The sequence below is a fragment of the Ovis aries genome, chromosome X (genome assembly GCF_016772045.2).
Source record: "Ovis aries strain OAR_USU_Benz2616 breed Rambouillet chromosome X, ARS-UI_Ramb_v3.0, whole genome shotgun sequence".
In the NCBI taxonomy this organism is placed as follows: Eukaryota; Metazoa; Chordata; class Mammalia; order Artiodactyla; family Bovidae; genus Ovis; species Ovis aries.
In genome coordinates, this window is record NC_056080.1 from 138,197,949 (window position 1) to 138,213,522 (window position 15,574).

General features: G+C 33.5%; 1 protein-coding gene across 7 annotated transcripts in view; it reads right to left on the reverse strand.

The window, feature by feature from the left end:
* DIAPH2 (diaphanous related formin 2) overlaps positions 1–15,574 on the reverse strand; it is a 1,000,797-nt gene that overhangs the window by 692,301 nt on the left and 292,922 nt on the right. For all 7 annotated transcript variants that reach the window (XR_009598705.1, XM_060407239.1, XM_060407237.1 and 4 more), the window contains 4 exons: positions 10,942–11,052; positions 5,279–5,397; positions 2,530–2,646; positions 262–380 (listed from right to left, as the gene is read on the reverse strand). Coding sequence is in view for 6 of the 7 variants with exons in the window: in XM_060407239.1 (XP_060263222.1) it covers positions 262–380; positions 2,530–2,646; positions 5,279–5,397; positions 10,942–11,052 (466 nt within the window). In the remaining variant the exon portion in view is untranslated. The remainder of the gene's footprint in view (positions 1–261; positions 381–2,529; positions 2,647–5,278; positions 5,398–10,941; positions 11,053–15,574) is intronic.

A 15,574-nucleotide genomic window follows, 5' to 3' on the forward strand; every position in this document is an offset into this window, starting at 1 on the left:
AGGCACTGACCCCTAATATAATGTCTGTTGGTGCAGCACTTATTTTAAACTCAATTCAAGAGTGTTGAAACTTAACAAACAGATTAGGATTTCCAATCACACAGACAGAACTCTCATGATCATCCTCATTAAGAGTTAGAGCAAATGAGTACCCATGGATACACTGACCTACCATATTACAAGAGGAAGTTTAGTGAGAGAGCTACACTTGAAAAGTGTCTATAACCACAATCAAAAGACACTGAGGATTATGTTACATACCTATCAGATGAGCCAAATCAATGTCTAATCTTTGTCTATACTTGAAATCTGGATCCATTCCACTGCAGTGCAGCACTATCTGTGAAACACACTCCTCAATTATTTTGTAATACTGCGGCCTGCAAAAGAGAGGAAGTGTTCTTGAATACCTTTTCTACCCAGACAGATCTATTTTAAGAAATGATTCTGTATCATAAAGAAAACTAAGTGATTTTCTAAAGGGTTAAAAACTCTTTCTAGCCATTACTCTCTCAAGAAGAACATGCCTAAGCTTAAAGGTAGGCTGGACATTACAATGCAAAACCCACTGTGATATAATCAACTGTTAATACCTTGACTTAATACTCTAGCTTGCAGGGATTCATGCTTGTGTTCAAAAATACGTATCAACCTTATCTACTTACTTAAGCTATTATTCCTAAAGTTAATCAAAACAAATGACTTTTTTTAGTCCTACATCTACCAGAAAAGAAATGGTTCTAGGCATCTCCAAGTTCTCAGTTTCAATAAGGGATGAGTATCTTGGCATTACATGGCAAATGGTATCTTGTATTTACCGGCACATTGTTACTCAAGATAGCTATAACAGCTCTTACAAAACTGGACTGGGCCCCTTATGTTACAGACTATACCAAAGAACTATTTATACACATATTTTAAAAGATTTATTTCACAGAAGCATACATAGTAAATACGCATGGCTACAGCTTCAATTTTTTCAAAGTGTCAAAGGTTCTAAAACATTACCTAATTCTGTAATCTATCAAGGTAATTACGGCCTTAAAAATGACCACTTACATACTTCAAAAAATTTTTAAAAGTATATTTTGCATTAAAATTTGGGAAAATTTTAGCATTTATCAGCAGCTAATAAATTCAGAGAAAAATCAGAAGGAAATACCACCATGGACAAATTGTAACATAAACATCCTTAACATTAGAGTGCTGATAACTAGTCCAACTACTAAAAGTTTGCAAACAAATCTAAACATATTCTAATTGCACTGATGTCTTTTGTCATGCGGTTGGTCTCAAGGATAAGAATAAACAGTAATATATATTACACATCTGAGGCTTTTTCAAGTCATCAAAAGATCTATGGTAAATAATATCAGACTATAATCAATCAGGTCAAAGATTCTCTTGATAAACAAGGAAAACACAATCATTCTCTTTAAGTCAAAGTATCCATCTGTAGAATAAAAGTACTAGTGACTCATCTTCCTCACATGGATGTTCTCAGGATGAAAAAAAATATCATATTAGAACAATTTCTCATTCATTCAAAGTTACTGAGAAATGGACACAAATTATTTCCCCAGGTAACTGTGTACCCATGGGCACTGTACCCCTTTACTTACCACCACTTATTTGAGAAAACAACAATCATTTTATGTTGAATTACTATCTTTCCTGCTTAAAAAAAGACTAGCATATACTATTTTAAACATTTTTCTAGTCTCTGTAACATCATGAGGCCCATCAGTTACCGCACTGGTCTGAACTATAACAGAACTCTAATCGTACTCTATCAGCTTTAGATCTGCCATTCGAGTTGACTGTACCCGACCCCACGGTACGTTCCCTTGCCCTTTAATGAAGCAAGGTTTGAGAAATCAGAGAGATGAAGTTTGCTAGAATTTCACACATATCAGAGTATAAAGAACAACTATAAGTCTCTTGAACAGTTAAATGTAAGATCATGAGATCATGGTCACCAGTTTATGGATAATTTCAGTCACTCAGAAATCTTTCTCTGGTTTTCAGATATATTTCCAGAACTGGACTCTGAAATTTATGACTTCATATGGATTACTATTATATTCATTTATTTAGAAGAATTACATTATTGTGTATAAAGCTAAAATATTAATATTACTATTTTCTTAGATAAGTTCATATCTATTACTAGATAATACTATACAAGAGGAATAACAATAATCTTACTTATCAAATGTACAAGAACTTAAAAATTCTACCATAGACTCTTTGAAGGTTACTCTGTGTTACAAAAAATTTCATTACAGGGTCAGTAAAATCTGTTGGGTTTATTGCTACTCAAATGGCATGCATCATTTTCATAAGCAGATTCTTCTGGCCCAATGAAAAATTAATTAACATCTTTTTAAAAAATGTTATCTAAAGTCATCAAATTCTTATACTCTACATATGTATATGCATATACTGTCTAGTTTTTACTACATTGCTAATTTGCCTTTAATATCTAATTCAAATAACACAAATTGCACTTTAAGAACAGCCTCTTACCTGATATAATAGTCATTTCTGATGAGCAAAAAATGTTGTAGAATGGATAATAAATAATTTTCAGCAGCAGTGTCCTTCAACATATTATACAGAAGATGGTATACTTCATTCATATCAGTGGGAAGTGAGTGAAGGAATAAAATGATTGCTGATTCACTCTCATTCATAACAAAAGCAGCTTCATTTTTTAAAACATTAAGAGATCATTTTGTTACCATTACTGTTTCTAAACTTTCAAATCTATGATCCAGGATTTAAACATCTGCATAAAGAAATTTAATCTATGGATCACTTTAACTTTTTAACCTGAAAAACAGACTTAAACAGACTTAAACATTTAGCCATTAAAGACTTAAATGATCAGTTATTCGTTCCATTTTGAATTACAGCTTACAGTTGGTACCACTGGAATAGCAAATGCCATTAATGAAAATGATTTTTTCCTAACCTTCCTGTTTATGATGGAGCACCTATATTATTCATACAAGACACTACTCCTCCTTTTTCACTGCCACACAAGATAGTAACGCAAAGGAGCACTGTGTGGACTGTTAACAGTTCATAAAAAATCAGTTTTATACAGATGAACCATTGCATATGAAATCATTACAGTTTGCATTCATTTATATTTCATTTTTGATAAAAGAAGGAGATTAAAGACAAAGATGACATCACCCTTATAATGGCAGAAAGTGAAGAGGAACTAAAAAGCCTCTTGATGAAAGTGAAAGAGGAGAGTGATAAAGTTGACTTAACGCTCAGCATTCAGAAAACTACGATCATGGCATCTGGTCCCATCACTTCATGGGAAATAGACGGGGAAACAGTGGAAACAGTGTCAGACTTTATTTTGGGGGGCTCCAAAATCACTGCAGATGGTGACTGCAGCCATGAAATTAAAAGACGCTTACTCCTTGGAAGAAAAGTTATGACCAACCTAGATAGCATATTCAAAAGCAGAGACATTACTTTGCCAACAAAGGTCCATCTAGTCAAGGCTATGGATTTTCCTGTGGTCATGTATGGATGTGAGAGTTGGACTGTGAAGAAAGCTGAGCGCCGAAGAATTGATGCTTTTGAACTGTGGTGTTAAAGAAGACTCTTGAGAGTCCCTTGGACTGCAAGGAGATCCAACCAGTCCATTCTAAAGGAGATCAGTCCTGGGATTTCTTTGGAAGGAATGATGCTAAATCTGAAACTCCAGTACTTTGGCCACCTCATGCGAAGAGTTGACTCACTGGAAAAGACTCTGATGCTGGGAGGGATTGGGGGCAGTAGGAGAAGGGGACGACAGAGGATGATTGCTGGATGGCATCACTGACTCAATGGACGTGAGTCTGAGTGAATTCCAGGAGTTGGTGATGGACAGGGAGGCCTGGTATGCTGCGATTCATGGGGTCACAAAGAGTCGGACATGACTAAGTGACTGAACTGAACTGAACTGAAAGACAAAGAAACGTGAAATATTTTTCTTACGATGTAAAGAGTGGTGGAAGTTTAAATGCTTTTATTAAACTAGAAAACAGATTTCAAATATGGATTCACTTTTATAAGAAAAGCAAGGACCTAGAAAATCGATGTAAAATAAAAGTAGAAGAGGAGATGTAATCCAGTATCTTAAAAAATAATATGAACTGTCAACGTTTTCTCTGAAGTAGAATTAAGTATATGATGGATTACTTCTTACACCTCATGTAAGAGTCTTGTGCTAAAGTCTCATAAGGTCCTTTCAATGGCTATGGAATAGATCCAAAAACAGATTTATGGTGAAGAAAAATTTATACAAAGCAAGGTATTTATTGATATAAAACACATTTAATATTACAGAAACTGCTGTAAACTAGAGTCACTGATAAAGGATAAGAAATTACTGGAAATTATCTCTGGTAATAACAAAATTGTTATTCACTGCACTTATTCAGTACTCAAGTGTAAGACACTTTGATAGGAACGTTGGAGGAAAAAGTTGAAACACGTCTGCCCTCCATTTCATAAGACAGATACAGGCAAAGTACTACAGGGTGAAGACAATGACTGAAGAAGCCATTATCGAGAGAAAGTGCAGCTCAGAGGGCGTTTCGGTTCTGCTGTATTTCCCCATTTCCCCAGAACCCATAGGTAAGAAATTGAGTGTATGTGAAACAAATGACCAGCAATGCTATGACAATCATCTTTTATATCTAAAATCATTTTGTATAAAAATGTTGCCACAGAAAGGTTATATGCTTGTTGCATTTGACTCAAATGTTTCCACTCTAGCAGTTTTGTTCTGGTCAGACCCTATCACATTTAAACTGTTTTTCCCCACTAAGGAACCAAAATATTTAAAATGAGAAAAAGACATTTATTTGAACTGAATTATATCTCTAAATCACTGGAATACCATTTAATAAACTTAAAATGTGTATTACCTATAGTCACATATGAACTCACTGAACTTTTCCCCAAAAATCCTTATCCGTAAGGAATATTACCTTAGGCTCTTGTCTTTTCAAGACCATTGAACAGAGAATACCTATCATGCTGCAAGCCACTGTGTGTATTTCAGTGTACTCTGTGTAAATCATCAGGAGAGTCTGACAATTCAACAAGAATCTCAAGAACAGCATCATAGTGAGGTTCTAATATAAATAAATGTATATAAATTGGGCTGGCAGACAAGAATTCTAATAATGGTTCACAAAATCATCCACAAATCCCTTTTTCACAGTACATGCAAAATGATTTTTCTGGTTTGTCAAAAGGATATTCCATTTCTGCGCGAATGTCATTGAGACGGTGTGATAATTCAGTTAGGTCGTCCTCTTTGTTCTCATCAAATACTTTCAACTGAATATCAAGCTCATCATTCTCTTTTTCTTTCAAATCCTAATATATAAACAGAAAACTTAACAGCTGAATAACAGTTTGACAACACCATATTTTGGAAATAAAGCCCTGATACTATAATTTATTTGCATATGCAGAAGCAATTTCAAATACTGACCCAGGCACTTGGTTTCCTGTAAGAAAGTAAATGTACTCTGTTTTTCTATTTTAAAATGTAAAAAAAAAAAAAACAACAACACCTCATTACATTTACTGAATTTTCTTTTCATATCCCAGATTTTGACGATTCACATTAAAAAATTAACGATCACTTTTACAATGGAAAAAACTAATTGCTAACAACCCAAATTAAATGCTGTCATTTTGACTAAACACACTAATCAAAGATTGCAAAAGAACTCATGCAGCTAGAACATTCACATATGCCTCTGGAAAAAATGCAAATATAGATCAATTGTATTAATGAAGAACAAATGCAAGGATATATTCAAGCACAACAGTTCCAAGTACGACGTGAAAAGCTGTATAAACAAATTTATTTTAAATGATATTTTGTGATTTTAAAGCAAAAAGGCATCAGGATTTTTTAATCAAGATGCACAACTAGCCTCCTCCCCCACCTATTATTTTTGCTCAGCTGAATCACAAAATATCAACTTGGGCATCAACGGCTTGTTTTTGTAATACATTATAAGCACATGTGTTACAAACCCCTGATAATTTTCAAAATCATAGTATAAACAACATCTTTGGAAGCATGCCATGCTAGAGATTGTTGGGCTTAATATATATCACCTGGAATATCTTTTAATATGTATCCTTTAAGTTGCTGCTTTCAAAACCCAAATTGATAACCACAACTGTAGATACTCAAGGGTGTTACAGAGAGACTAGGATGTTCAGAGCTGAGCTTGAACTCTAAAAGGAAATGCAAGCACGTGTACTTCAAACTCGGTCGATAAAACAAACTCAGATGCATTTTTTTTTCTGTTTTTATTCGCTAAGGACAATTATAAATGAAGATATAATGGCTATTACTGAAACCAAACACAAACTTATACAATTTCTAGGTGACTTCTTCCTAACATTCACATACATAAGAATGTACTGAAAATTTACCTACAAAGCATATGAAAGTATTAATATGTTTTAATATAAAATACACAACAAATACATGCATTTACGTTTAGTTTCCTCTTTAGTAATAATTTGTTTTAGGTCTAATTTTTCACTTTGAAGGGGAATGATGGAATTTATTGGGATGTAAAGTCACCTAACATTGATGAGTTACATTATCAAGTGATTTCTGAACTCGATTCTGAAAAGAGCAGAAGCCAGACACATCCAATGAAGAAAAACCCATTTTTATAATACAGAATTTTTCCTTATTCTTATGTTATAATATATTCTTTCTTAGATGCTCACTATCAAAGTTTAACACATTCAAATATGTTTGAATAGAAAAAACAAGTTATATACTGTCATTTAATAAGCCTCAGAAATTTACAAAAACATGGAATCAACCTGTATGATCTAAATACTTTCAGTAAAAATAACTGGATAAATTTTTATTTCCATTTTTAATTAGGATAATACATTATTTATATAGTATATATAATATGTGAATATATATAGCACAATATAAAATATACATAAATGAAATATCTCATAAATATTGTTTGTTAACAATGTACCACTAAAACACATATGCATATCTACATACACATACATATATAAAAATCTTCCTTTCAAATGTCAAATCTTGAAAGGTATATTCAAATATTATTGATTAAATATTTATTTAATGAATTAATAAATTTTTTATACAGCACAAATGTGACAGATACCTCATTGGAATATTGGAAATGCATCACTGAAGTTTTATATTTTAAATGAAGAATGACATAAAATTACTGAATTACACTGTTAATTATGTGAAATACTGTAAATATGTTTCAGATATTTTTTGAACAGATTTGCTGTACAGATACAGAGCATTATCAGCAGTTCCTCTAAAATAGATAGTTACGTCTCTATAATATGGTGTACTTCAAAGGAAATCAAAGTCCATTACCAGTATATGACTGATTACCAGTCAAGCAATCAAAATTGAGTCTTCAAAGGAATAAAAAAGGGTTTGTTGGTCTTCTAAAAGAGGTTAAGAATGCCGGCTGCCTACAAACACAATTTTTTACTGTCTTGTTCCTTCACATACCAGATTTATCTAGTATTTTCTTAATTCATTTAACTAAATAAAATGGTAGATTGAGAAAATTTCACAAGAAATCAATGTAAGTTAACTACAGAGCAAATACTGTTTTAAAAATCACTATGTAATATTTAACAACTCATTTATCCCAAATTACTAAAACAAATTTATGAAAAGTGAATTTTCCATGTAAGTGAAATATAAATTCTTTAAACACCATAATGTATCTATAGAGACAGGGCAAATTTTGAAAATAAATTTCTAACACAATGTAATTAAAATAATTGTCATTGTCTTGATTCTAATGGCTATATGAAACAACATACTATTCTACTACAATGATGGTCTCTGGGATTATTGAATTATTAAGAACTGTTTTTTCCCTAGCATTTAATGATTTCAGATAGGTATAACTTTTGATCCATGTGCCAACAATTTATATTAGCCCTAGTCACATCTAATCTGCTACTTTGAAGATGATATATTCTAGAAAATTAGAAAGTTCTTCCTGTTACACAGTATAAAATAAGAGTAAACAGAATAAAAATAAGGATATTAAAGACTCATCTTTGAATATATTATTAGGTTTCCATGCATGTGTAAAAGCTGTTTAAGGTTATTATAAATTCTACTGGTTGAAATGTAAATATTTAGTACATTAGATAGATAATAGTTGACATGCTAGGGACATCTAGTGTAAATTAAAGCATGTCCATTCTGAGTTTTCCTCCAAATTTTGATAATGAAACTACAAGGACAACATAAAAATGGGTCTATCTGCCTAGATTCTGATTCTCATATTATGTACCAGAAATAACTGGGAAGGATTATTTTTTCCAAACAAACATCACTGCCCCACCTCTAATAAGATTGTGATAGGCTCTTTAGGGGGACAATCTGCCTGCAATGCAGGAGACCCTGGTTTGATTCCTGGGTCAGGAAGATCCCCTGAAGAAGGGATAGGCTACCCATTTCAGTATTCTTGGGTTTCCCTGGTAACTCAGATGGTAAAGAATCTGCCTGCAATGCAGGAGATCTGGGTTCAAACACTGGATTGGGAAGATCCCCTGGATGAGGGCATGGCAACCCACTCTAGTATTCTTGCCTGGAGTATTCCCATGGACAGAGGAGCCTGGCAGGCTACAGTCCATGGGGTCAAAAAGAGTCAGATACGACGGAGCAACTAAGCACAGCACAACTCAGTTTCTTGAGAATCAGAAAATTACTTAGCCATATTTCACTTTATTGTCATAGAAAAAAAAAAAAAAAAACATTGAGAATCCTTGTAGGTTCTATTCCAAAATATGAGTAGGCAGAAACAGAACACTTCTCACTTTCCTCTTGCTGAGGAATCATTGAGACCTAAGAATTAGGGCATACTGAAGAGATAATGGTAGCTAAAGCAAACTCTAACTGGGAGCATGTTTAGAAGTACAGGGTACCTACCACAATATACAGCAGCTATAGGGCCAATAGGAAAGTGCAGCTAAGAAACACTGATGCAAAACCTTAGCTATCAATGTAACCAAATACCATGAGACCAGTGAATAGCAGAGATGAGCACATCCTGACAAAAGTGCAAAACATAAGCACAAGAGCTATTATGTACACTTTCCGAAAAGATGAGGACTTAAATAAATTGAGTCACCATTTTCTTGACCAGTCATTCAGTAGTATAAGGTGGAAAATGAATGTTCAGTTATAGACAATGGGAAATAAAAGCTGGAAGAGTAACAACAACAACAAAGGCAGAAAAACACCACATATTAGTAAATGACTAGAGAATGCTCAGGAGCCCCTGAGGCCAACAAGTGTCCGAAGACATGATTATTCTCCCAGAAACAGAGGAACAATCCCTGGAGGACAAAGATGGAAAGTAGCGAGTAGGCAGCTCAAAAGCACACTAGAATCCAGACTGTAATATTACCTACATAATTACACACTGTAATATTAGCTACATAAGGCCACAGTCTTTTCATGAGGAGAGATTTGTGAGAAAAGAAGAATAAATCTGTAACATACACTATTAACTAGTGAATGTCGCTAAAGTTAATTACGTGTGGGAAGAAAGTGTTAGTCACTCAGTCGTGTGTGACTCTTTGGGACCTCATGGATTGTAGTCTGCCAGGCTCCTCTGCCCATGGGGATTCTCCAGGCAAGAATACTGAAGTGGGAAGACATTCCCATCTCCAGGGTATCTCCCCAACCCAGGGGATCAAACCCAGGTCTCCTGTTTGGCAAGTGGATTCTTTACCGTCTGAGCCACCAGGGAAGTCCCAAGTTAACCTCATACTGAACCTCTCAGGTCACATATGATTCACTGCGACCAATTCCTTGGTTTATAAAGTCATGGATGAAAGAACCACTCAAAGTGGAACTGACATAGAAATTTCTGAAACTGTATAGACTCAATCGTATTAAAATATGTCTCAATGGACTTAATTATATATTTTATGATGATGAGTTTTAACTACTTTCAGTTAAGATCATCAGAATACAAGTTACAGATGCATGCTACACACTAACTTCTCACCAGGAAATTTCCCTGATTTTGGTTATTTCTAATACCCTAGGAATACCTTATATACATGCTCACTGACATTTTGTTTTGTTTTTTTCTTTACAGGGTCCTTTTATTTCCTTCTGCTACTTTTACTTCTTATTTATCTCATATGGCTTGAGTAGGTTAAATAAAGAGACTAGTGAGATTTTGCTTATCTCTTTTAAGAATGCCATGGCCTTAAACAAACTCCTTCATCAGTTAACATAATACAGTCATGGCAGCTGCATATCTATGTATAGAATAACTGTGTTGATTTCTCCTAGAACAAGCTTATAGTTGTTTGAAAAATAACAGCATCATAATTAGAGCCAATAACCACACTCAATTTAAGAAATAAAACTGCTTTTCTTTTAGAAAAGTTGCTACAGAACTGGTAGTGAGAATACAATTTTCGTTATGTATCTAGAATATATTAATCAAAATTCAATGCATACTTAGGTTGAATATAAAGGAAATCAATCTAAGTTATGAAAGAGGAGAGCAAAAAATTTTTATTGAATATTGAAATGGCAAAAACCAAAATATCAGTCTTTTATGTTCTCAGTATTCAAAGTCAAAGAAAATAAGCTCCCTTTTGACTTTAAGGAAACCAAAAAGTCATCACTTCTGGACGTATCATTACCTGAATTCTCAATCATCAGCTGTATGTTGAGACTAATAATACTGTAATATCCAAAAGCTTGCAAAGCATCTAATGCTTTATAAAAGAAAACAGTAAGGCACATTTACTTACTTGGCTGCAAGTACTTTTGTCTAAAGAGAGAAAAACATTAAAGTTCGTAAGCATTATAAAAGTGCACATTCCACTTACTGGTAACATTGTTTTTAGTCCTGAACGAAGGAATTCATTCCTTAAATGTATTCGAAAATCAAGCTCATAAGGAGATGTGACAAGCGCATTTATAAACTGCATACAGGCCACCTGCAATTATAAAGTAAACTGTGTTAAAAAAAAGTTCATTTAATTAAAGAAATACTTAATGCTTTCAGATAACATTTTTTCCATATACTAAAGGCATACAAACATACATTATGAAATGTATTAAGAAAGGCAAATATTTATATAAGTATAATGACTATGACTTTATAGTAGAAACAAAGAAATTAACAATAAAGTTTCAATGTCCAGAGCAATTCTAATGAAGGTAAAATGCATGGTCAAGTACTGCTGTATTTTGCTAAACTATATGAAGGAATATGATATTTTCTCTGAAAAACTCAAATTTCCAACAGTGTGGATATAGAGCCCTTTAAAAAGATCATAAAATGTATCTTCCATTTCCAGCTGTCCTCAGCATGTACTTGGTCTCAATTCTATATGATTATAAATAATTTCCTAAAATAAATCAAATAAAGTTTTGAAAGTATGATATTAAAGAGTAGTGATAACTTAGAGCTATTAGTACACTGATTTATACTTGCTCCATTCTGTTATTAAATGGATCTACACAAAATATAGACTATTAAAATATATGATTAAGATGAATTAATTTACTACATAAAAAATGAATGCAAGTGAATTAATATCAACTAGAAGGCACAGTGACAGAAACACTCATGTGCATTGCATGATAAAGTAAATATAAGAGCTTGTTTTCAAGTTAACATGATTCTTTACTTAGATTGATGTTAGAAAATGGGTTTTGGTTTTCTTCTGATATTGCGCCTCCTTATTAAAAAAGAAGGGGGAGTTATTTTCTGGTAATGGCAAGCTAGTAGAATATCAACCAAATGCTAATTGTCAGGTATTCCATAGATTTTCCTCATTTTTTAAAAATGCTCAAGTCTAAGGCAATTGGCTGACAGTTTAACTGAAGAGCTGCACATTGAAACTGATTATTTTTAAAGTACATAATGAGTAGTTAAGAGTGTTCAAAGAGCTGAATGCAAGGGGACCTCTGGAAAATATCAGATTTAGTAAAGATGCTAACTATATATAGAAGGGGACACAAATAAATCAATAGTTAGCATGAGAAAAACACTAGCAAAAGAAAAATATTTCAAATGTTATTCTGACTTGACCTTATCTAGACCTGTCATTATGATAGTGTTTTTTTCAAGTACAGAGAAAACATTAAAAGGTATATTGGTTTTATTTTTATATCTTTATGTTATACAGTTAAGCTGCTATGGGGTGGATTAGCCTATCCAGCTCACATCCAGGTTCAAAATTCAAAAGTTGCAGGCATTAAAGGGGATGATCAAGGTTGTCTTTAACATTATTAGCTACCTAAAAGATAATTAAAGAATGTAGTCTAATTTCTATGAATGCTCAAATGTCAAGCTAAATCACTGAGACATCTGACTAAATATTTGCTATTGACTTGGCATTACCTTAAAAGTCATATCAGGTAAGTTATTATGATGCTTATGTCTTAATGTGTTACTTAACCTTCCTATTCATAATAAGAAAATGTTTAAGTCTTCAAATAGTTTAAATAGGCTGGAATATAAGTTTGCACAGCATACATGTCCATAGCTATATTATCATTGTATTCGCATGACTGATTCTTGTTACGTTACAACTATGACCTGACCGAACAAGCCAAAGTACATGTCCAATCCAAAATTAATAGAGAGAAAAGTTGCCATCTGCTAGGATTGTTTTTGCCAGAAGAAATTCTAGCTTAATGGCTTGTATTAATATCCTACAAGTAAAGAGAACATTTCCATAAAAAGAAAACAGTTAATGAGTCTTGGAATTGTACCTTTATACAATAAAAATATTTGGATCAGGAAATAATAAAAATAGTAAAAGTCAAAAAATAATGAATGTAACAACATCTAAATAATTCCACATTTAGTAAAATAAATGTTGCAATGCTATTAAATACTTAACATGTAATGTATAAATATTGAATATATAACTAAATGTGGAAAGTAAAGTTACAGCCATTGACTATAGTATAAAATGATTAGCAAATACTTTGAAGTTAATATTTTAAACAGATAAGAGCACTGATTTATCAACATACTATTTGTTATCAAATTCTAATGGATATTTAATTAATTACAAATAACATAAGATGAATATTCATATCATTTTCCAACATAATCTGCTAAAGCAATGCTCTTTAAGAGGAACATCTATATTGAATTGATATGGAGAACAAAAAAATCTTTTTAATTATCTCCACCTCTTTATATTACTGTACAATTACTGCCCAGGAGCAAAATCAATCCAATTGTCACTATTTACAATTACAAAGTTAAATTTTTAAAGTGTAATTAGTTTAAAGGGCTGAATATATTATTACTTAATTATAAACTTGAAATATCCATTTTGTAGATTCTGAATTTATAGTTAACTACAAACTCCCAAATTATTATCATCATTATTATTTTCTATTAGCATTTGTTACCAGACAACTTAGGAGTTTTACAGAACATAATTCACCATCTAACCTCATCGTTACAACCACCATATGAAGTGTTACTATTATACTCATTTCACAGTTGATGAAGCTAAGACTCAAAACAAATAATTTATACAAGGTCACACAGAAAGGAGGAAACTCATGATTCTAAACCATGTAACTTTACTCCAAATACAATTTCCAGAACATTCAGATGCCTAACCAACTCCATTCCTAGACTAACACAACAAAAGACTTTAAGAATGGGTAAGATAATAAAATTTAACTAGCACATCATACTTAATATATTCCTGCTGCTGCTGCTGCTAAGTCACTTCAGTCGTGTCCAAGTCCGTGCGACCCCACAGACAGCAGCCCACCAGGCTCCCCCGTCCCTGGGATTCTCCAAGCAAGAACACTGGAGTGGGTTGCCATTTCCTTCTCCAATGCATGAAAGTGAAAAGTGAAAGGGAAGTTGCTCAGTCGTGTCCGACTCTTGGCGACCCCATGGACTGCAGCCCACCAGGCTCCTCCATCCATGGGATTTTCCAGGCAAGAGTACTGGAGTGGGGTGCCATTGCCTTCTCCGGTTTAATATATTAGGGATACCTAAATTTGAAACTACAGGTTACTTAGAAAAACATATTTATTTTAACAGTATGTTGTTTAGTATATAAAGTGGTTATCATATGTCAATTAGACCAATAAAAATGAAGTCATCATCATAATACATAATGGAATACATAATACATAATGGAAGGAAAGAAGAAAAGGAAAAGAGAGGAAGAGTGAGAAGGAAGGAAAGAGGGAGGGAGAAAGAGAGGAGAGGAGATAGAAAACAGTCCCTGGAATGTGTTAGATTTTGCTTTACATAATATAAGCAATGCTCTATGGGCAGTATCAATCATCCAACATAATGGCCTCTCACTCTCCTTAACTTGCTGCCAGGCCCACTCCCTCCACTCCTTATTCAGCATGGATGTGCCTGCAAATACATCATACACACACACATACACACACACACACACATAAACATGCTATTCAATATGCAGCCACTAACTACAATTTAAATGTAGCTTGACTACAATTAAGTAAATTTAAAATCCAGTTGCTTGGTCTCATAAGCCACAATTCAAATGTTCAACAGTCACATGTGGCTAGTGGCTCCCATACTGGACAGCACGGATACAGGAGTCTGCAAAGTCTGACCACGTAGCACTGCACTGGACACTTTAAATTAAAAACAGCTCTGTCCCAATATCTAAAACCTAAGCTCCTAGGGGGAAAACATATTCACGAATAATGAAGCTTTCAAAATTGGTATGTTCAACTTCCAAATATACGAATTTTTAAGAACATGATTGAAGGATATTGTCCTCTTTCAATGAAAAATTAATCTACTTTCAAAAAATAAAAATCTAACTCCAGAGATAGAAAATAAAAAATTACGGGGTTCAAAAGCTAGAAAGAACATAAAATACACCAATCCAATATTCTCATTTATAGATAAGGAAACTGAAAACCTAGGAAGACTACCTCATTTGCCCCAAGAGTTTATAGCTAATGTGTTTGTGTGTGTTAGCTGCTCAGTCGTTTCAGACTCTTTGCAAGCCCATGGACTATAGCCTGCCAGGTTTCTCTGTCCATGGGATTTTCCAGGCAAGAATACTGGAGTGGGTTGCCATTTGCTTCTTTAGGGGATCTTTCTGATCCAGGGACAGAACCTGGGTCCCCCGTACTCCAGGGAGACTCTTTACCATCTGAGTCACCAGGGAAGTCCATATAGCTAATCAGAAGCCACAAAAATTGGATTTGAATACAGGTATCATGACTTTTAGTCTTGAAATCTTTCTACCACCCTACAATGCACAAACTTGGCACTGCTGAATAGCATTTTCCCCTCTACTGGAAAGAAAACAAGTGCCTTTGAAATGAAATCACAAATTTCACTATCTAGATTTCATCTCCTGCTTATTTTCTTTATAATGCATCTAAGGTTCAAAATGGTCTGCCACATCTGTTTTAAATCCAGCTTCCATAAGAATTAAAATTGTAAAAGTCATAAGAAGTCTGAATTTTTTTCATTAT